Genomic DNA, 22,494 nt, shown 5'->3' with positions numbered 1-22,494 from the left:
TGACAATTTACAAAAATACAATTTATTGCTGACCCTACGGGCTTGTAACATCACTTGTGTTGTTGTGATCATACGTTTCAGGTTCACCAAATTGAAACATGACCTAGCAAAACCACAAAGTTTGCCGTCATATGCTGTTCTATGCTTGCTTGTTTGTTTTCACGTATAGAAACATATACAACTACATCACTTGAAACAAAACAACCAAAAAAAGAACGAGTAAGGATTCTTTGTCTGTAACCTGAAAAAATATTTGGCTACAGGGAGTAAAAACCATATAAATTTATCTGCACTTGTTAACCAAAATAAAACATGACAAATATCTTACTAGCTGCGATGTGAGCTGGTATAACAACAGTAAGAAATTCAGGCAAAAGTGGTGTTATGTAAATTAGCAGCATTATCCAATCTCCTGGAAAACAAAAAATTGCGGGACTGAGGTATAGAAAAAAGGAAAAAAAAAAATCCACAATGGACCTACTACAGCGAAACGAGTTATGTACATGGTAATCCAACGGCGTCCTGCGGACCGGTACAGTCTGTGTATGCGCTCCAAACGCTGGGCTTAAATTCACAGTGACTTTCAGCATTGAAGTCCTGAATGGAAAAGGGTTTTCTCTGTTGCAAAGCAATCTTCGTGGCGACCTGATAAATAACCTCCCTGCAGCCAGAAAGCCATCGCCTTCCAGTTGTACCACTGTGCTGGGCAAGAGCACATACGGCTGCCAGAGCAGCATCACGGACCGGCTGCGTGGAAATCCCAACCGACGAGGTGCCCCCGGAGCCATCCGTCCCCGGCGGGGACCGTCCCTCCAGCCACCACCTTCCCCACGGGGCCCGACCTCACCCGTCCCGTGCTCTGACGGCGTCGTCCTCCCCTCCGTGTGCGCCCGGGGTGCCGAGCGGCTGCAGCCAAGATGGTCCCTGCCTCCCGGACCTGGCGTTCAGGGCAGCTGCATCTCGGGCAGGTCGGGCAGGTTGCAGGCCTGGCCCTGCGCGTGGCGGCTCTGCTGCTGCGGGTGGAGGAAGTAGCTCAAGGGGTTCTGCTGCGGCGGGTGGGGGGGCTGGAAAATGCGCTGTGTCGGAGCCCCAGGCACCGGCTCAGGACCTTGCATCTGTCGGGAGACACAAATCCAATGTCAGACCTGCCCTATCGCCCATCCGCTCCCTCTCTTGATGCAGGGCTGATGCTGAGGCTCGTACTCAGGAGCGTGAGTACCAAGTCCTACCTCTACCCATCGAGGGTGTAAGCTGTGGACAAGCGGCTTGGGATGCTGGTGCTATCAGCACGACTAACAATGCCTGAGAGTACGGAGGAGAAGCAGGACCCATCTGTCCTACCAGCCCCACGGGGAGCCCAGCAGGAATGGAGACCTTCAAAAGTTACTTGGATGCGAGGTAAAATCTGCAGAATGTGCAACTTCCATCTTCCATGGGAAGGATCTTCAGGCAGCCGCTGAAGAGGCTGTAGAGCAACCTTGCCCATGTACCACCCGTGGCTGATAACCCAAAGACCTGGACTTGCTGGTTCACCCCCCATTAAAGGCACTGTGGCACCAAAGCCTGGTTTTCTGTTGTCCTGGAGCTATTTTTCTCCTCCAGCACCATCATTCTGCTGTCCATATTGCTCGCCCTCAGGATCTCAGTGCAGCCCGTGAGCACACGTACCCAAAGCGGGGACGGCTCATGTCCACATTTGCTGACAACAACGATTCATTTCTTACTTTAAATCCAGTCCTGCTGCATGGCTACTTTCAGCCGTACCTACTCCTCTTGCTTTGTTTTCTACCATCTTTGCTGCAGGACCGTAACTTACCTCTGCCAACCAGGCAAGTCTTGGAGAGTGTAGTAGTAATTAATCATTAGTTTCAACAACCCCTCTCCTTGGCAGCGTCATTGGTTTGGCATGCACTGATGAAGCTGTGCTTTGAAAAACCAAAATCACCTTCTCCAGACATTTGTGTTGTGAAGCACCCATTTATTAAAAGAAAGCAGTGACGGCAGCTGATAAAACCCCTTGCTCTGCTGAAACGTAACAGCAGGAGGCATGTTCGCAAAAGACCTTATCTCTTATCATGTTTCACGTCGACAGCAAGACTCCCACCAGAGCTCCTCTGGACAACAAGCTGTGTTTGAAAAACTGGATATTTCTTCTGGACACTAAGTGATAACTGAGTTCGTTGGAAAATAAGGCCTTGAACGGGTGCAGAGCCAGCCTGGAAAGGCTGAGCACGTGAGTACGTGCACATGGCATGGAGGATGTGTGCGAGTGCACTGACCAGGTTTGATTAGCCCTATTTCTTCAAAAAAACCAACCCACCCCAAAGCCATCCCTGTGCATCCTCACAAACCTGTTCCAGCTCCATTACCTGAAGGTAGAGACGGTGCTGCTGAACCTGTTGCTGTGGCCACTGGTGGAGACGAACCGGTGCGTTTGCCTGGTGGGATGTGAAGCTGGTGTGTGGGATCATCAGAGATGGGGAGAAAACGGGCGACGGGGCTGGAGGTCGGACAGTGCTACAGGTAATCGGTTGCATCTGTATTGGGGGAGGCAAGATCTGCTGCTCTGCAACGAATCTGCCATGAGGAGGAAAATAAGGCGTGAGAACCCAAACCCAGACCCACCACTGGAGCAGGCCCTGGGGAGCTAAAGTGCTGCAGGAACCAGGCAGGAGCAGGGTTTGTCAAACCACACAGAGCCTGGCGAAAGCAGGCCCCAGATTTCCCCCTCCCCATCAAGCATGGAGTGGAACTGCAGACAATTAAGGTTTTTAAGGCTGTACATCTCCTCCATGACTTGATTAGAGGCATTTTAAGCTTTGTAAAAGCCAGAAAACGGTTAAAAAAATATTTTTTTAAAGCATTTTAGTTATCATAAAGTTCTTTGTAATTAAAAACGTTCTCATTACTTTTTCTCCTAACCAGCTGAGCTTTTGTTTCTTCTAAGACTGAGACTGTTTGTATTTGCGTGATCACATACAAGTTTTTCAAAGTAATTTTCAGCGCCATAAAGTGCCCTGCTAAAACACTGCATGAAAAGAAGGGCCAGCAAAGACTCACTTTCCCTGCTGCCTGCTGGCACTGCTCTGCGTGGACTGGCCGCTGCCGTTGGCGGCGGGCATCATGGCTTGGATGGACTGATCCAACAGCATCCTGCGGTGGAGGAAAAACAGAGGACGGTCAGGGAAGGGAGAGGTCCAAACTCCTGACTGTCAGTCTCTAGAAACAAATCCCTGAACGCATGCAAACCATCACCCTGAAAAAAGCTAATGAAATAGGATGCTTATTATCAGCTTGTCTAATTGCACTCGCAGAGGTGAGCTGAAACTTGCCAAATCTTTCCTGTAAGAAATATGTTTTATAGATGGTGAGACCTCTAGGGTTTATCTTGTTTCCTTACATGATATTTTGAAACAGCTGGACCCTGGAGGCAGTGTCTGCAGATACCTCCCTGAAAGGTGGTTGAATAGTTTGGGGCAGTTGTATATGTTTTATACAACATTTCCAGTGTTGTATAAAAGAAAAATGGCTTTGCCGTGGCACTTGACCTGGCTGGAGAAAAGACACTCCGGAGCTACAGAGCAAGCAGACGCAGGTTTGGGAAAGGCTGTCCCTGCTAGTTTTTCCTGTTCACTCCCTCTGACAGCAGTCCAAAGGTTACTGAGCTACATGGACAATTTATGGAAATATGGAGAGAAAAGGATTTCAGGCCCCTGAGGGTACGGCATGGTGTGCACAGCACCCTGCTTGCACACACGCCGGGCTCACCACTAACCCAGATCTCTGCAGGAGGGAACATCCCTGCTGTGGCACCCAGAGACCATCACCCCCGAGCCCAGCTGTGCCTGCCCTCCCTGCCACCCAGGCACTGCTATTTTCTGTCTCTGCCATCAGGACGGTCCCAGCAGGGCTGCGCTCCTACCTGAGGCTCCTGTCCTGGCTGTAGTCAGACTGCGGTTGCCTTTCGCTGCCGTCAGTCGGCATCTGTGCAGCCACTGTAATGGGATGTGTTTGCGAAAACACCATGGGGTTGTTGTAGAGGGGCACTGAAACGCTCGTCTGCCCCGGCAGACACGTTTGCTGGGCTTGGCTTCCTCTCATTAGGTGCTGCTGCTGCTGCTGTACCTGAAGTGAAGACATAGATACCCACGTAAGTTTTTAAAGCTCCCTAATAGAAGGCTAAAATAACTGCTTCCAGTATGCAGATGGGAAAAGGAGAAGGAACAGTAGGATATTCTCCCTGAACACAGCAGTAGGAACAGTATATCTGTTCAGGACAACCAACCCATTTGCATTTATTGCCCCTGCACGGCAGGAGCTGGGATCCCCAGCAGTCGGAGCAGACTGTCTCTTGAGAAATCAGAGTACCAGGGTAAGGGCACAGAAGGCTCGAGGGAGAAGAGACCAGCTTAAGAGGGGAGGAGGAGTGCAAATCTGAAGTCCCCAAGGAAAGTGTCTCATCCTTCCTTTAAAGCAGTAGTTTTGGTCTTCTTTGCTTTTGGACACCTCAATTCTTTCCCAAGGAGATGTGACCATCTATATAGCAGACTTAGGTCTAGCGATGACAAACTTGTTTTTCAAAGCTGCCTTCCAAGACTTCTCAGGCAGAAGAAAATTAATCTTTTAGAATTATGCCTACTTCCCATGTTACGAAGTCACAACTCTCACTGGCTACAAATGAGCATCACGTGGCAGTTGCAACAGAAGTGAATGAGAGCCCAAAGCTCCCACTCAGTTCCTCTCCGGTCACCAGGACGGCTCCAGCAGTCCCCAGGGTTTAGTGCTTTTAGACTACCTGGCTTTTATTTTTACAGTTGAATGACATCATTCACAACTGACTCTCGACACAAATTTTGTAATGCCAGCACAGAGGAGATGCACGGGACCACGGGGAGGGGGGGACGCGACAGACAAGTATTTAAAAGCCAGGAAAGGGGTCGGTGAAGACAACGAAGCAGCCAGCGACCTGGGCGGCCGTGCCGCAGGGGTCCCTGAGGAATTGGCGCGGTGACGGCAGGTGGGTGCCGCAGTAGTGCTTCGTCCCCGCAAGGCCTTGCTGTTGTGACTTCTTGGCTGTGGCCTGCCTGGGTGTCCCCGGCGGCGGCGGCCTCCTGGGGCTCGGGTGCTGCACGTTGTTAAAGACGACAGGGGTCGGCTGCTGCATCAGCATCTTTAAATAAAAGAGACACATGAGCTGTCGCAGCTCATACGGTGGCTGTGCTGCATGTTTGATACCGTCTCCAGCTCCCATGCTGTCTCTGTCAACATATGCAACACTGCAGCAGCAACATCTCTAAATCCAGGGGCAAAGTGAACCGTGAATAACAGAAAATCAAATGTTAGCTTGTGCCCAAATATTTATTCAAAGCCACGACCGTTCCAGCTGCATTTTGCAGGAATGGCACTGGGGATCCAGCAGCACCAACCAGCCACCAAACCGCCGAGCTTTTTGTGCAGGGGGCACTTTGGATTAGCTTGGGATTGTTTTTTTCTAAATCATGAAAATTACAGATTCAATACTTAAGCAGATACTGACGCCACTCATCTCTCGGGAGACGCTACTCCCACATCTGAGACCAAACCACCAATTTATCCAGAGCTCATTGCTAAATGCTTTTGCCACTGACAATTTTGTTACCAATCTGCGTCCTCAAAGGAAAAGCAAATGGTTTCTGGGTTTGGGAACCCCGGGGGCAGCGGGTACCTGCAGGTTGGAGTCCTGCACTAGCTGGAGCTGCTCCTTGATGACGTGGAGCTCTTCTTGCTGCGTCTTGATGTCAGCTTGCAGTATGCGTGTCCTCTCCTCCAGCTGCTCTTTCAGCTGATGCATCATCCCCAGCTGGGTCGGGAAATGGTACACTGGCTGCGGAGAACAGAGAACAAGATCACGGCATAGGACCAGTCCTGCTACTCACATTCATAGTGATGCTGGCTTCAGAAAAATGACTGATTTTCAGCTTTTGCCATAGAAAATATGATGCTGACAGAAAATGGCAATTGCATATTTAACCAAAGTACCACCGTACTTCCGGAGCAGCAGCACAACTGGCTCATACTTGATGCCTCACTCCAAATCTTGGTCTATTAAATTTCTGTGCAGAGGTAGTGTCTGTGCACGGGACTCCCCTCTCCCTTTAGCGTGACACCCCACTGATTTCGGACCACTTGTGCTTTGTGGCAGATACTGCATGCTAACCCTCGCCACACCTCCAGGCTGGGCTTTCAGTTGTGCTGCTGATTATATTTGCCAAATGCCAGGCCCAAGTTAGGTTGTAATCCCACCTCGGGACCCATCTTTCACACCTGCGTTGGCCGTCTTCAATCCCTGTATTATAGTCTGAATGTTTACTACACTGACCTCAAAGCTCTGTGAGGATGGGCCTCATAGTTATGGTTTACGACTCCCACATTTTTCTTGTGTTTTTTTTTTTTCTTTTTCTGTCCTAACTTAAACCTTCCATGACATCCCCTTTCTCTACCAGGGCCATAAAACTCCTCAGCCTGCAGTTAGTTGCCAGCAATTCAGAGATGAGCCTCCAGCAGCCCCCAGTGGTTTTGACAAGTGTAAACCTTCTTCTAAGCTGTTTCCTTGGGTCTCCTACCTGCTCTGTCTCCTTGCTGAAATAAGTGGTTGCAATAATTTGGTTGCAGGTAAATCTCAGTAATAGCAACAGAAAGGGCACTGAAACCTTGCCCCCACACTGGGACCAGCCAGCAAGGAGGTAAGAGCAGTGAACCCGGGCCACCGAGTCTGCCCCGCTGACTGGCCATACCAGTGCATTTAACAAAAATAAATCACGTACCATCACAGCGTGCTGAGAGGGGACTGCCGGCTGAGCCACGGGATGCTGAGGGAGGTGTTCACCAGGGGCTTGAGGAGTTGCTATGGCCTAGAAATGAAAACTTTGCCTTACTGTAGGTCCATAGCACCTCTAGTGCAGAGTTGGTGCGATACCAGCTCATACTGGTGATGAACAAGACCAGGGAATTAGACAACTCCACGTGGAGATCTGAGGATGAGTCTGAAGGGAGAATTTAAGCTCCTGCATACCCCCTGCATCCATTTTTTGGATAAAGGCCACTTGACATGCACAAACCCCAAGAAAAGTGGGCTCGCGGTGGGAGGAGGCGTTTGGCCTGGAAGAGCAAACTGAATCCCGAAAGGAGGCAGCAGAGGAGCCCCTAGCAGCTCCCCACCGGCTCTGCCGGCCACAGCGTTCCCCACAGCCCCGGGAAAGCCCACGCTCAGGCCCAGCACACTTAGAGGTGGGGATCCAGCCTCTCGGAGGGCGAGATCAAGGTTTCTCAAGCTCATTTCTTTACAGCATCAGAAAGGCTTTTGCTCACAGAAACCACCGACCTGAGCGCTTCCAGCCGATGCCAGCCGTAGGGCTGCCTTCTCCACCTGCCCCCCTGGCACCGACGGCCGGGTGGGCGTGCTGGTGTCCGTGTGTCGCATGGACGACGTGGCTGGAAAAGAGATGGTTTAGTCATACAGCAGACCCATGCCTGGGTACCCTGGCTAAGCCTGAACTCCGCATATGCAGATAAGCAGCAACCCAAACGCTGCCAAACTGGGTCCCCAAACCGCCCCTCCGTGGTCCCTCTGCCTCTCCGCCCGACTTGCGGGGTTCTCTTCTGATGGTAAAGCCCCGTTTCAGCCTTCCCTCCACAGGTATCTCCAGACGAGCTTTCCCACTCTCCCCCCGGCATGTATTTCAAGAAAAGCTCCCTGAGTTTTGTCAGCGAGGTTCAGGGCTCAATCAAATTCTTCAGCTTAGCGAGTCACCTCCTGTCCCCTGAGCCACAGCAAATAACCACAATCCTTAGGTGGTAGCAAACGGGGGGAAAGCTGCTCTCACCTCGGCAGTGGGCTAAGAGGGAGGAGGCAACAGGCTCTGCTGCCATACCATAACCTGTTACGGCACGGTACGTCGGTCCCGGTGCTGAGCACCCCCCTCCCACCCTGACTCGGTCACTCCCAGCCGAACCCCGGTATTCTGGAGGCTGCTCTGCCCTCCAGCCCGCTCCCCACCCCTGCGCTGGGCTATCCCCAGCCCCGCTGGCACCTACACGCGGAGTCGGAGAGGGCGGTGTGCGAGGAGCGCCGGGAGCTGTGGGACGACAACGACACTCCCTCCCGGCTGGCGTCCTGGCTGCTGCCGCACTGCCCCACGTCCAGGTAGCTGCTGTGGCTCTGCGGGGAGCGAAGCACAAGCGGCGAGACCGTCAGCAGGAGAGGACAGCGCTAGCGGGGACCTCCACCTCCCTGACCGCTTGTTTGCAGAGAAAAATAAAGAGACTGGGTGCGTGGAGGGCCAGCACTGCAGCACCGCACCGCCAAACCCTGGTGCAGTATTCGGTCTGCCCCTCAGCGTTTACCCTAAAGCCTTCAGGTATCCCTGTGCAGACAGGACCCTCAGGATCACACCCCAGGCACCCCTGGCTTTGGGGCGATGTCGCACATTTCTGTCCCGGGACACGGGTCTGACAGCAGCGAGCGGCGGTGGGGGGGACGCACCGTGCGTCGGGTGAACGCCGTGGGGATTGCTGCCTGTGCCCCGCACCTTCCTGCTCTCCTGCCCGCGGAGCTGTGTGCAAATGGAAATATGCTTTTATAATTAGCTTCCTTCCGCCCGATTTCTTCAGGGATGTCACAGTTCATCGGCCGTGGAGTGGTGGCAGAGGTAACAAATGAAGGCGGCAGGAGGAGCTGGCTGGGGAATGGTTTTATTCATGGCAGAGATGGAGAGACACGGCTGGGAGGGGTCATGGAGCAGTGGCACGGGGACATCAGCTGCAGCCCTAGGAGAAGCTACAGCAAAGGGCTCCTGCAGGGGACAGGTACCGGGCGATGCTGAGAGCTGCAACCCCACTCGCCGCTCCCGGGCAAGCAGTCGCTCCCAGTAGGCTGTTCTAGGCAGGACCCCGGCAGCACATCCGCAGAGGGGAACAGCCCAAGCTAGTGAATATGAACGGCTTTGGAGCTGTCACACCAAAACAGATGCCACCTGGCAGATGGTTTATGGCAAACAGCCCATAACTGTTGGGTAGTAGGAGACTGTTTCACTGGCAGGACGTGGGTGACCGTGTTGGCCGTGCCACCACCCGCCCCACACCTCCCAGGGAGCTCCCCAGCTTCCCACTCCCCTCTGGAAGATCAAGCAATGGGAGTGATCGCTCTGCCTTTCCTCCAGCTGCCTTACATCAACAGATGCAGCTTAAGGTCTGCGGAAAAATATCTCAGCTATCATGTGGAAAGGGGAAAAAAACACAGAAGCGTGCTGTGGTGACAGAGAAGCAGCCGTTTGCAAGTCAGTCCTTGCTCAAGTGCAAAAGGTCTCTGGGACAGAGACATATACATCCCATAAATGTCTTCTATAAAATGATGTCTGAAGAGCAATGAGGCTAATGGAATGATAATTACATAACAATCCACTTGAAATTACTTTGATTACTGGTCTTATCTGTAAACTACTGAGAGGAAGAACTTAAAAGTAATTAAAATGACCTTGTTAATTGGGCAGGTGTGTTGGGATGCCAGACTGATTCAAGCCATGAAAGTTATTGCTCTGGTCACGATCCTACACTTGATGCGATCCTGCCCAATGGTGTAAGCAGAGCTGAAATCTGGAGCAAGCGTTTTCCCTTCACTTCCAATCTTCATCTGAGTATCAGTGACGAGCTGGCATTAACAAAACACGTGGTACTGCCCTGCGCTCGGGTCCTCTGTGCCTTACTAACGGTGACAGGTACAGCAATCTAGCCTCCAGCTCCAGTTCTACTCTTCTGCTTCTGAACCGAGGTGGTTTAACCTATCGTTTGCATAATGGTCTCAGAAAGATAATGATTAGCAGAGCAGCAGCAATGCAACTGCTGAATTTGCAGTTATATGCCTGAACCAAGACGGGCAGTTTAGAGCCGAGCAGTGGAAAACTTCTCAGGGACTGCCTGAGTCATAACCCAACCGAAGGCTTGGAAGGAGATGGGAGTAAAGGAGAAGGAGAAGAAAAAACAGATATTTTCCTAAGATTGGTAAGCGATTACTCAGTTTGATTTAAACACCTACTCATTCAACTGTGAAGAGACATGGTACCTTTAGAGAAGAGGATGCCAGTTCAATTGATGACTCTTCGAGGCCAAGATCTCGCCTTCTTTCAGCTCGAACTTCTGCATAACTAAAAAAAAAAAAAAAAAAGAAATTTAAATGCAGTTCTTCAGTCTGGATACTGTTTACTGTATGGTAACTATCCTACAATAGAGGTCACTATGGAGTCTTCATGTTGAGTCACAAGCTTTGCAGAGTACACGCACACACTCTCTCATATACAAGGTGCTTAGAGGAACATCATCACCCAGCCTTGCAATCTGTGAATGACTGCACGTGCTGAATATCCACAGATTAGGAACAACAGGGCAGTGTCCCAGTCCCACTGCACCCAGGACTGCAGAGCCTATATAATTAATTGCACTAATCATTCCAAGCACAAACGTAGACACTCCTTCGCAAATTTTGGCCCTGGATGCCTTCAAGCAAAACTAATTTAAAAGCAAAGGGCACTTGGTTATTGAAGACAAAATGGGTGTCTTTGTCCTCAGTACAATTTTCCTAATAAAGGAGATTCCCATTTTCCATAATCAGGCAGAAAAACGATCCTTCAGGTTTTGTGCAGGTAAACCGCCATAGCAAATGTACATTCATTTTCTAACCTGCTGATGATCAAGAATCGATTTTTTGCATGTTGTACGGTAGCTCAGTGAGACCTAAGCCAGTGCCTTGGGGAGGAGGGGGTCAGGTCCCCTCTTTCTGAGGGCGCACACCGCGCCGTGCAGCATGCTACATCAGAGTTAACGTCCCTCGCTCCAGTAGAAGCTCTGAATACAAACCGACGGCTGCCCAGGAGCAATACCAGGTGCAGGAATCCCCAGGAATGTGCCTCTAAAAGTGTATATTTACTTTCCTTACTATTTTTTCTCTTAAATAATAAAACATTTACAGTAAACGATGCCACGTGAGTCACCATTGGGATAAATTGGAGAGGACGTTTTAAAGACTCTCTGAGTGCTTGTGGATCGTGGGCACTGAAAGGTTCCAGAATTTAGGGTGCTGAAATATTAATGGGTCATAACTTTTGTGGGAGGCAAGAGAAGTTGCTGAACTGAACTCACTTATATCATTGTAGGCAATGAATTTTCCTGAAATCACGTTTTAACTTTTGTGTTTCAATAATATATTCTAAACCTTAGCTATATGAGACAGAATTGAATTTCAAAATCTGCTTAGGACTATAACACTAGATTTAAGAGGCACTGGAAGCAGAAAGAAGAAACAAGTTCACGCACAATAAATTCAGAGCTCAAAGTGAAGCCGAATTCCCTGAAGGACAACAGAAGCAACACAACTCAGAAGCAATCCCTCTGTCTAACATTTGCTAACGATAACACTTGATATGTACTTTGTATCAGCACACACAGCTCTAATCACTTACACCTTTTAGTGGTGTAAGGTGTTCTCAGTCTGTGTTTCAGAATATCCCAGTTTACTAGTGTTTGTTCTTCCAGATGTTTGACAAGAAAAAGGGTGACCAGAAAAAAATTCACAAATTGATTCCTGACAGTAAAGAAAGACGCAGTGAGCAATACGTTTACTCAAGTTAATGGAGCAAACCAGTATGTCCTTATTTTTCAAGCCCTTCAGTAAATATATTGTCAGTCTTAACACAATCTTTTTTGAGATGACAGTGGTAATCAAGCAGATTCCCCTCCAGAAGGTGCGTATCACAGAGCATCCCACCCACCCACCGCCTTCCAGCACGGGTTTGCAACCCAGCAGAAGCAGCTTCCCACTAGGGGGGGATCCTGCGCTGAATTTCAGGTGAGGAATAAGGCTAGCAGGACAGCAGCTAACTTCCAGTCATAAATATTTAAAGCTCTAATCAAAAGGTTTTGTAGATGTATGATCCCATTCACGCCCATAAAGCCATCTGAGTCTTAACAGCTTTAATTCTTCCTACGGCCATGTCATCGCTAGGGATAGAAGGGGAATGTAACACACTGATAGATTTGGCCAACGGTGGCTTCCAGGCTTTTGGCCTGCTTGCAAAAAAAAAGAAAGTAATGAAAACACGTTATGCTTTTCCCCACGTTCCCTGTCATAATAGTTTTATAGAATTACACACCATCTTAGCATGTCAATATGCACAGCAAATACTTGGCTAACACAAAACAGAACTAGAAAAAATAACGGATGAGCACATGGGACATACATTGTGAAGTGTTTGGTGCTTGCTCCTACCTAACTACCAGGTGCGTGCAAACGATGAACTCGGGTTTGGAATTCCACTGGTGGTAGGTGATGTAGTAGTGTGTCTGCAGCCATATCCACTGCTGGCCTTTGGTCAGGAACCGATAGTAACAGGACTTTCCTTTTCCAAACTGCATCACTGTTAAACAAAAATGAAAGCAATTTATAGCAAACAGAAATTTCATGGTGCAAAGGCGATTAGAAAAACCACCCTGACCCACACCCCTCTTGCAGTCTGCTACTGCACGAAAATGGCTCTTGCGGCTTTAGAAACACGACAGATGATACACAACCACATACTGAGCTTTTATTTGGGTTCTTTTTTGCTACTGATTTTCAAGAGTGCACTTTGCTATCTTGAGATTGTTCTTATAACTAATAATTGGTATAACTATATAACTAGCTATATTCTTATAACTTATTCGTGGGCATAATAAGCATAAATAACATTAATTAAACAAAGTATTGGCCTTTCACATGAGAATGCATTTCAAAGACTGGGGGCTTGAAGTCAGGATCCTAATAATGTCACAAAACAATAAGATGGTGGAGTTTTAGCAGTTTAACTGAGATTTTTCTTTCGAGAGATGACATAAATACACCAGACCTGGTACGTATTATCAGGGTATGTTCAGAAAAATATCAAGTGGTGTAATACAACTGGAACATAATGAAGGGAACTACATTAAATAACCACATTAATTGTTCCCGGACTGCCGGGAGTACAAAATGAAACATGCTCACTTAAAATACCCATAATTAATGCAAAGTAAAATACAAATGTGGTTTAAGCAAACCCATTTCACTTCACAGTAGGCAAGATGCCCGCCCAGAGCGGTCAACCTGATGAACGGGAACTTACCAAACCACACTAACCCAAGTATTTTTACTCACCTGCACACCTCTACTTTGTTAAGTATCAGGACTAACTTCTTTAGTGATCCCATCAACAGTGATGGGCTTTAGATGAAGCACCTTCACCTTTAGTGAAGGTCTTCTGGTTAACATGCCATGCTGGGGATCACTCAGCTCCTAGTCCTGGCAGAGATTTCCTGAAGCAACATCTGTAAGTCACTTTGCCAGCACCTTACTTTGTCCCCCTGCACAGTAAGATTAAAAGATCCTTTCCTTCAGGTGTGTTGTGCAAATACTCTTTTAGGATGTAAGAGGGGATCTGTGGCTAGTAGAGATGTAGAACATAAATCACTAACTAGATTCTCTGCTGAATGATCTGACCCCGCTCAAGGTGGGGCTAACTAATATAGTTAGCGTCTACATCAAACTGCACGCCGTATTCCCAAAAGGACATCGTCTGGTTAAGTAGCTCGCTTCTGTCTGAATGGTCTTTTAAGCAAACAGCACTAAAAAGTACTGTACTTGAGAACAATTAAAATATTCTTTTAATATTCCCATCTACATGCTTGCCGCACTTGACGCAACTTGCCGCTAGCCCCTTTCACAGCTTCCTTCGGGCGCTCAGCTGGGCAACCCGCTTCCCCGCCGCCTGTTCTGTACCAGCGCTTTGCCTTGACGGGGCAGAAAAACCAGCAGGAAAGCGGAGTGGGGAAACTTGACATTCAGAGAAGAAGTCATTTTCTCCATTCTCTACTAGGTCCTTTAGCATCTTATACGTGTAAGCGGTAGAGGGTACACGGTAGAGATGGGGGTGGTTTGCAACTCAGAGACGAAGCAGCTCGTCTAGCTCCGACATGCTGAGGGGCTGTGGAGCTTCTCGGTGTCCCTGCATCGCGCTGCTCTGTATCTCAGAGCAAGTACAGATCCCACTTTCTCCGCTCTCTGGGGTGTCCTCGTTTCCTTTTGACAAAACACTTTCCTTTCAAATGGAGATAGCAGAGAGGCAGATAGATAGAGAGTTTGCCCAACAGGAAATCCATAAGTAAAATTTCTTGGCAAAATATCTGATTGCCTAGATGCATTTTACAAAGTGCGCAGTTACTTTTCATTACAGCGCTTGGCAATGCAAACCAGCTGGAGGACAGCCCTAATTCTGGCTCAGTATCTCAGTCTGAAGTGCATGTAACAAAATGGAAAAATACAGTCTCAGGGATAAAACATCTCACATGCTCATCTGGTAGGAAAAGCACACTGATTAATAGTAGACCACGTCTGCTGCCACCTTTTGCCCTCCCTCAGATCAGCTCCAGCCTTCAGCAGGACATGGTGCTTCAGCAGCGGGCTGCGCTGCTGCAGTACTCGGGCTAAGTGCTCCTTCTGACCCGGCTCCTCCTGGGCTCTTGCAAGTCACAGTATTCCAGCTTGCACAAAGATGAACTTCACGGACATTCTCAGGTGTTCACATATCAGCCTGAACTGGAATTTTCTGCTTTTCTGCTTTACTTTCTGGTCGACCAAAAATGAGCCATCTTCACCCACAGGAAATCTGTATTTGGTACTTTTATATTTCAAAAAGAGCCTGAATCTCCAGAAGCATTTTACTAATAGTTAAGTGAGGTTCACAACGTCTAATTGCACAGGCAGGCGATCCAAATGCTGCTTTCAGAAGGCATTTTGGTGAGCTGAGCCTCCTGGCTGACTCCGGAGCCCAAGGGAACAGCAAAACCCCATGAACTGTGACAATCAACAAAACTCCCAGGGTTTGGGGCTGCCCTCCCGAAGTGGGGGCAGAAGGTGTAAAGTTCTGACTTCCCATCTATTCATTTCATTTCACTCTCAGACAACCTGTGCTCAAACAGGGTATCTGCCAATTTGGGAAACCTGCACAAAGAGTTCCTGATCTGCGTGAATTCTGCAGGGATTCAGCCTCCCAGGTAAGCGTCAGCGATGGCAGCCTGTCAGGGGAAGAGAGGACTCCCTCGTGCCCCAGATAAAGATTCCTTTTGCGACGACAGTGGAAGGCTTTGCACGAGTGACAAACGAGATCAAAGACAGGCACGCTGCAGAGGGAGAGGAACTTACAGTGTTCATGGCACCTAGCAAGAAGCTCCAGGTCATCTGCGTGGTAGTAATCATACCCTGACGTTCCCAGAACCTCAAAGGGTAAATATCCTATAATAGGCGGAGCCCTAGAAAGGAAGCAAAGGGCATGGAGTGAGCACAAAACCTGAGCACTTTGACATCCCGGCAGATACGCTGCGATACTAGCGACCAAAACCATCCCGTACGTTCACTTGGCAGGGAAATCAGGAGTGGATTTTCATATTCACAACGATGAATTTTCATATACAAGCGAAAAAAAAAAAAACAGCAAGGGAGAGGTAAAAATTGAGCAAATGACAAGGTGTGTGTTTACTGTTTCATAGCCTATTCATTATGTGGGTGTAGAGAAAGGCATGTACGTATGCAAGTGACTCAATTCATTAAGCACACTTGAGACACGCAGCTTGAGAAACGCTATGGCTGTTCGTGTGCATAATAACTCGGAGCTCGAGTAAAATTATCCAGTAGGTTGGATGTAAATGTCATCTGGGTAGTAACTGTAGAAGAAAGAGTAAGTGGGAAGCTGCAATGTGTGTCAGGGCCAGCTTGGGTAAAAGAAAAAGTAATTGTTCCCATGGAAAAGCTTAGGAAATTATAACCAGCAAAAAATGTTTCTATGCTGGTAGTAAAGATAAGAATAGGCATGGGGCTGATTTTAGGGACTGTTATTTCTCTGGCAGGTAGAGATGGAATCAAGGAAGTATTTAGGTGGGCACATTGCAATGACTTACCTGACTATTCTGCTGTTAATTCTAGATTTCCATTTTCTAGGCAAAATATGAGATTTTTTTTAAGCAGGTGTCCTAACAACACTGAGCTTATGCACAACCTTCACCGGAGCCTGCTAGCTTATGATTATGAAACAACACTGAAATGTGAGGAGAAACCCACTATTTTTGCCTCTGCTCCCTACATCCGCATGCCACCTTCTGTCCCCTACCGCTCAAGTACACTCCTGCTTGCGCCAATTCAAGCACCGCACTCACTTGGTGAGGCAGGACTTGTGCTAATTTGGCTTCACCTATTTGTTTTGGCTGCTGGATGTGCTGATAGCATGAGGCTCACCTGCCAAGTTCAGCATGTTCCTCAGGAATAAGGCGGCGGTGTGTTAGCGAAACGGTTAATGATTCAAAACCAGGGCAGTCTGAAGGTGTCACCGCCTATCAAATGTGCCTCTCCCGCTGCCCTTCTCTTGCTGTGTCGAGTGACCCTCTTAAGGAAGGTGAATGCCATAAAGCGGCCAAGAATATGAGCAAAGAATTATTTCAGTGTAAGAAGATTTGAGTTCGGATGGATCGATCCTGAGTTTTCTGGATATTAATGTGGGAAGTTCTCCTGTCCTGGCTGAGCCACCCGGCTCCACATTTGTACTCCTGAGTGACATGGTGGGCATAGATTCAAGTAAAGAGAGCCCAGACAGGTCTATAACCTCTCTCTTCCCCACAACTGCGGGCAGTCTGGCACCAAACGGGAAACAGGGGAAAAAGAAGCACAGCCAGGGATCTGCTCAACAGCAGCCCCAGGAGATCAAGGTCTCAGCAGGAGCTCCCGAGTCCCAGCACAAGGGGTTGGCTGGCAGAGCCAGTCCTCCACACGCTCTGGTGGCAAATCTCTTGAAACACAGAGGTCTCCCCCACAGTACAGCTTTATGTATTCAAATAACTTTTCATAGAGCACTATGTTCTTTTTCCTCATGTGACCCAGATTTCTGTTAATGATGATAATATGTGTATTTATTAAAGAGTCCTTCCTTGCTGTCTCTTTGGCAGAACGCGCCCGTGTCTCTCCTATCTTTAATGACATGCTTATATTCAAGACAATAATGCCTTTCAGATGCACATCAGATGAACATTTAAGCTGATCAGGAAAGTATTATGCTTCCCTGACTTTCGCCAGAATTCTTTAAATGAGAAAGCAACCACAAAATGCTCCTCATCTGTCATTTGACAAGGAGCTGCCTTGCTTGTGGAACAATTTAAAAGTGTCTTGTTAGCTTAAGTTCCAGCCTTGAGGCCTGCAACTTGCTGTGCAAATGGACATGCACAGTCTTCAGAGAGCCTTTCCAGTGCAGCCTTTTAATAAATGAAGGGAAAATAAGGAGAGGACCACAGTGCAGAAGAGAAACAGATCATTATCAAAGTTGACAGGTTTTCTTCCTCTACACGTATTTACACGTAGACCCAGAATACAGATTTTTTCTAGTTTTCTAATGTTTACCCAGATCTATGGAACGCTTCCTGCATTATCTACCTTTACCCCAATTTATGTTGTCATCATGATAGCAAAGGTCCCGATTCCAACTCGTGCTGGGTACCCTCTGCCCCTACTGATGGCACACAGCGTCAGGCGGTGTGAGTTGACGCAAATAAGCAAGAAACCGCAAAATACCCAACAACATTTCACAGCGTCCTGCGGACTGTACTGGAGAGAGGCTTGAATTGGTGATTGAATGAGACAACCCACACGATCCCTACTCATTCTTGGGTCTGGGCTCACTGCTCACATCCAGGGCTGTCACAAACTCTGCCTCAGCATCTGCATCAGCTTAATTTACTCTCAGTAACAATGGTTTCCTCACTGGGGATATCAGTGGGACCGGAGTGGCTGCAAGCACCCGGTGCGGAGAGATTCCTCTCTGAGTCATAACCCAGATTCATCACAAGACTCTTTCACAGGTTTCAGAGCCGCTCCTGCTCGCCTTATTCACAGGAGCTGCTGGGACACAGCCCTTTGGAAAACCAGCTCACTTCGTCAGACAGTGAAATAAGGGGCTTAGGGCTCTTTTACTGAATCTTAACATTAATCACCTGATTCTGAAAATGTGCATTATTGGACAGGCCAATTAAAGACTGACAAAGTCACTCCAGCAAGATCTCGACAACAGGAATAATAAGCCGACTGTCCCAAACCCCACAGCGTTAACCATAGGGCTGTCGCAGGGTCAGTTCCTCCGTGCTGCAAGGTATGATGCGTGAGGTACACATCTTGTATACTATATAAATGCAAGTTATTATTAATTTATATTTGCTCTCTCTCTTTCTTGCTCTAAATGTGCAGATGATATTTAGGGTTTTTTCCTCCCAAATATTTTTTTCCCTACAGCCTTATTTACTAGTCTTCTATTTCTAGTAATGACTACCTTTGCACAGCTTGCAAAGGGAGGGATAATGGAAAGAGTAGGATTTTGCAATGTGCTTATGCACACATGTCAAATACAGAGAAGTAAAAGAGTGAACAAAAACCTCCAGCTTCTTTTGAAGAAAATGAATCCCACATTAATCAGCTTAATAAAGTGGTTCCAGTCTGTTTCATTCACCAAGCTGAATCCTAACCCACCGTATGGCATTGTCAAAAACAAATCTGCAATTAAATAATCTAATCCACTGCTTTTTCTTTTATTTTTATAAATTTCATCATTTCTCAAGGTGACAATCAAAAGTTTATTGACATCGCAAAAGATTTAGAAGGATTCCTGGAAGCTGTAACTGGAAAACAGAGGAGCTAAACGAATACAGGGAACAGGACCCACACTGCTCAGTTTTAATGACCTAATATCTTGGTAAAGTTAGACATTTTCTAGACGTTTTCCTACCATTTTATATGGTTTCTTACCTGCCTAAAATATGGAAAAGAGCAAAGCATTTAAGGATGCCTAAGAAGTAAGTTCAGAGTATTATTACTTACCCAGTTGCATTAATTAGAGTTATTCTACTTGGGATCTCAGGCAATAGCTACACAAAGTTTTCTATTTTTAAACTACAGTTTGTTTATTCTTCAGTGACTAAAACCAAATCTCTTACCTGTGGTCCAAGAATAAAAACTTCCATTCCAAACTATGCCTCGATGTAAATTCTTCACATGGCTCTTCAACATTGCAGAGCTCCTGCAAAACAGTTGGCACATGCAGACATTTAGTTCTATGAAATGACAAAAAGAGCCCTCTATCAAGACCAAGGATGCACCTTCTTGGTATACAAACCCCAGCAAAATACAGTGCTTTTAAAGCACTTGACTTATTTTCCTCTAAGGAATGTATAAGCCTTGTTTTATAGATGCATAAACTGATGAAAAGTGGCTGAATAATTTACCCTGGGCTGAACTTCAGAGCTAGGATAAATAGTCCAAGGGCCTCATCTTACAGTCTGTAGGCAAATTCCCCAGCTTTGTGTAAACATTGGTAATCTGAAGATGGATGACAGCACCAGCTTCAGCCTCAAACCGAGCTGGCTGATGCTCTCTTGAGCAAGAAGCACCTACGGTCGTTATCCCTGTCATCACTGCAAGGACACTTACAGACCAGCGGAAAGAGTCCATGAAACACGGTGTTCACGGTGTTTCAAGATGCGGGTGGCCTTCTTACACAAACGAGCAGTGGGATGTATTTCTTTAAAGGCTGCAACTTTTCAAGTGGTTTAGCTGGTCCCCTTGTGTTGGTGCTTCCTGGGCTGACTGCTCCGAGACACCCATCCCACAACCGCCTCTTCCCAAAAGCAACTCCCGCTTTATATCTCGTCATTCCAAAATACACACTTATTTTGTCTCCCACTCACAAACACAGCGGTGTCCTCTCTCATTTACCAACCCTCTGCACAAACAATCTGTGATGCTGAACATACTCTTTGAGAGGCTGCTGCAGCCCGGCTCCCCCCGCGACAGCCGAGCACGCAGCTCGTGGTACCAGCAGCAGCTCTGCTGCTGAGCACCGGCACGAAAGGGAAGATGCAGTCGCGGAGCTCTCACCTTTAAGAACTGAGGTGTGACAAGACGAACAGTTGCTACGAGGCAAATCTGCTCCTCCGTGGCTGACCTGAAAGCTCGCGCAATAGCTGACTCAAAGCCATTACAGGAGGGTGTAGGCACTAGACACAACCAGACAATTTATTTAAGAAGAAGAGGAAGGAGAGCTTTCTTTTCATGTTAAGACACGTACAATGACTGATGAAACCCAAGCAAACTCCTCCTACCCACAAGGCGATGCCACACTGATACACGCCGATGTTATTTAAAGCATCACCCTTTAGGCTCCAAGTTACACAGTTGTAACCACCTGCCCCTGGCTGGCAGGGAAGCTTCATAAGACAGCTCTGAGCAGCTCACAGTGTGCAGCTACCGTCTCCTTGTCAGCCTTTCTCCAGCTCAACATTTGCAAGATTCAAGATTTTATAGGTTTCTCAAACTATTTCATCTTTAAAAAGTGTCATTTGATTGCCACAAGTGAAACAGAATAGCATATTTTACTGGTTATTTGAATAAGTAGGCTGCTTTACAATTGGCAGTGGGTCAAATGGAGGTAGGATCAGCCTGGTATCATTCTTTAAGCACAGCATGCAGAAGAGAGCACTCTTCTGACCAAAAGCCTCCCCACCACTTTTGTATGAAAAATATCATCTCCAACATATCCACAGCTCATTCCACCCCTGCCGATTACAGGGCATTTTCAGCTGAAACAAGGCCTTCAGGAGGCTACAGATCAACACACAATTTAAAAAAGAGAGGTAGAGAGGTAAAGGTAGGCTGGAGCAGTAACTTACCATGAGTAAAATATTTAAAATCCACTACAAATTTCACATATTCATACATCAGGGGTTCATTTGGATCTAAGCTGCCTCTTGCTAAATGGCAGCAAAACTCTATTTGTTTTTCCGCTGAAATGAGAGAAAGAGAGGGAGACATACACAATGTTACTAGAAGTCTGCACTTTAGCACACTCCACATATCGAATCTATCCAGGTGTTTGTACCAACCCTGCTGCTGCGGTATCTGAGCACGCCTTGCTGGGATGCTCTTGATACCCCTAAGTAAATATATAACTACCAGGAGCAATGATCAGCTGGTTCTGCTCAAGGAAATGTATTCTCACCCTTTCTCCCATGGCTTTATAGCCACCCCGCTATGCTGGGCGTGAAGCCCTGGCAATATGGGTCAGCGGTATTTTCCCCTGACTTCGTGAATGCATGATTTCATGCAAAGCGTTAAGTGATATTGCAGTACTCTGCTCCGGCACTGCTCAGTAGGACCCAGATCCGAAGGGCACTGAAGTCACCCTAACCCTTTCCATTAACGGTGGAAGGCACCATGCCAAGCTCTTACTCAGTTTTCTGCCCGAGGTCTGAACTCCATGGATTAGGCCATGTGGTCTTCAGCCAGAGGACACCAACCCCAGGGCAGGGCACCAGCACGAGGGCTGCCCAGCTCCCACTGATGCTTACGGGGCAGCAGAGAGGGGAGGCTAGCAATGCCCGGCCACGGCGAACCCACCGGGAAAGGGGGGTCCCAACACAGGCTCGGTGAAACCTGGCTGTTAGGAAGACGCTGCTGCCCGCTCTGGTGCTGGGGATGTTTTCTGGGGGAAAGGGACATTTTGGGGGTGGGACAGCAGCCAGCAGAAGAGATCCGGACAGACTGTTCAGATAGGAAGGCTGTTGCTTACATTACATGTAGGGTTTCTCAGGCGTCGAGACATGCGAGTTTCCTAAGGAAAAAAGACTCTGCCAAAACCCTTCAGGATTTCTCCCACCCTTTTCCTTCCCCCAAGCCCCTCACTCCTTTCACAGGCTCAGTCCAGCATGGAAGAATATCTAATGAGGGCAACTTCACTCTCCTATGATACAAAGCAGGCAGTAAAACAAAGACTATCCAAACCAAAGACCAAGTAGTCGCATGTAGGAACATTAAATGGTGTGCTGCATTAAAAACCAGAAATACTAACTGCGGCAAAACAGAAGTGGCAGGCAGAAGAATTAAATGGCTGGAGAGCCCTGTGCAGGCTCCCCCGGGAGCCGTTTGCCTTTGGCAAATTTCCCTGACCAACAGACAAGAGCAGAGCTTACCGTTTAGAAAATCAGCTGCAACAGGATCTGTCATGAGCACATGTGGAGAAAGGAGCTTGTACACCTCGCTCTGCTCCCGCTCAGGCAGAAAGTTTAATATATTTTGGTCCACCAAATCTGACTGATACAAAAGAATGCTTTGTCATGTTCAGCAGTACAGCCTGACACAACCACACACCTTTTCATCCCGCAGCAGAGCACAGACGCTGCCGGTCTAGTGTGGATGCTTAAGACAAGGAAGCCCAGTCAATCTGCAGGTGGATCTAGGGCAGAAACCCTTAGGTTATTTTACCCCTGGGTTGCTATCTATTTGCAAAAGGTTGAACGGGTCCCAGAGGTTGCCCTTCAGTTCAGCCAGATGCAAGCTGGAGAAGAATCCCTGGTACCACAGGAATACAACAC

At 47.8% G+C, this 22,494-nt stretch overlaps 1 protein-coding gene across 1 annotated transcript in view; it reads right to left on the bottom strand.

Moving 5' to 3' along the window:
- The window catches only part of PASD1 (PAS domain containing repressor 1), a 53,362-nt gene continuing 30,868 nt past the window's right edge, over positions 1–22,494 (bottom strand). The window contains exons 7-22 of the mRNA XM_075162305.1: positions 22,093–22,213; positions 20,794–20,907; positions 20,003–20,121; positions 19,063–19,145; positions 15,242–15,348; positions 12,296–12,443; positions 10,097–10,178; positions 8,074–8,197; positions 7,361–7,470; positions 6,804–6,890; positions 5,705–5,863; positions 4,967–5,170; positions 3,923–4,125; positions 3,061–3,153; positions 2,370–2,577; positions 1–1,115 (exon numbers count right to left, since the gene is read on the bottom strand). Of these exons, the coding sequence (XP_075018406.1) occupies positions 945–1,115; positions 2,370–2,577; positions 3,061–3,153; positions 3,923–4,125; positions 4,967–5,170; positions 5,705–5,863; positions 6,804–6,890; positions 7,361–7,470; positions 8,074–8,197; positions 10,097–10,178; positions 12,296–12,443; positions 15,242–15,348; positions 19,063–19,145; positions 20,003–20,121; positions 20,794–20,907; positions 22,093–22,213 (2,133 nt within the window). The 3' untranslated portion in view covers positions 1–944. The remainder of the gene's footprint in view (positions 1,116–2,369; positions 2,578–3,060; positions 3,154–3,922; positions 4,126–4,966; positions 5,171–5,704; positions 5,864–6,803; positions 6,891–7,360; positions 7,471–8,073; positions 8,198–10,096; positions 10,179–12,295; positions 12,444–15,241; positions 15,349–19,062; positions 19,146–20,002; positions 20,122–20,793; positions 20,908–22,092; positions 22,214–22,494) is intronic.

The sequence above is a fragment of the Calonectris borealis genome, chromosome 13 (genome assembly GCF_964195595.1).
Source record: "Calonectris borealis chromosome 13, bCalBor7.hap1.2, whole genome shotgun sequence".
Classification (NCBI taxonomy): domain Eukaryota; kingdom Metazoa; phylum Chordata; class Aves; order Procellariiformes; family Procellariidae; genus Calonectris; species Calonectris borealis.
The sequence above is the reverse complement of the archived record's forward strand: the minus strand, read 5'-3'. Positions and strand labels throughout refer to the sequence as shown.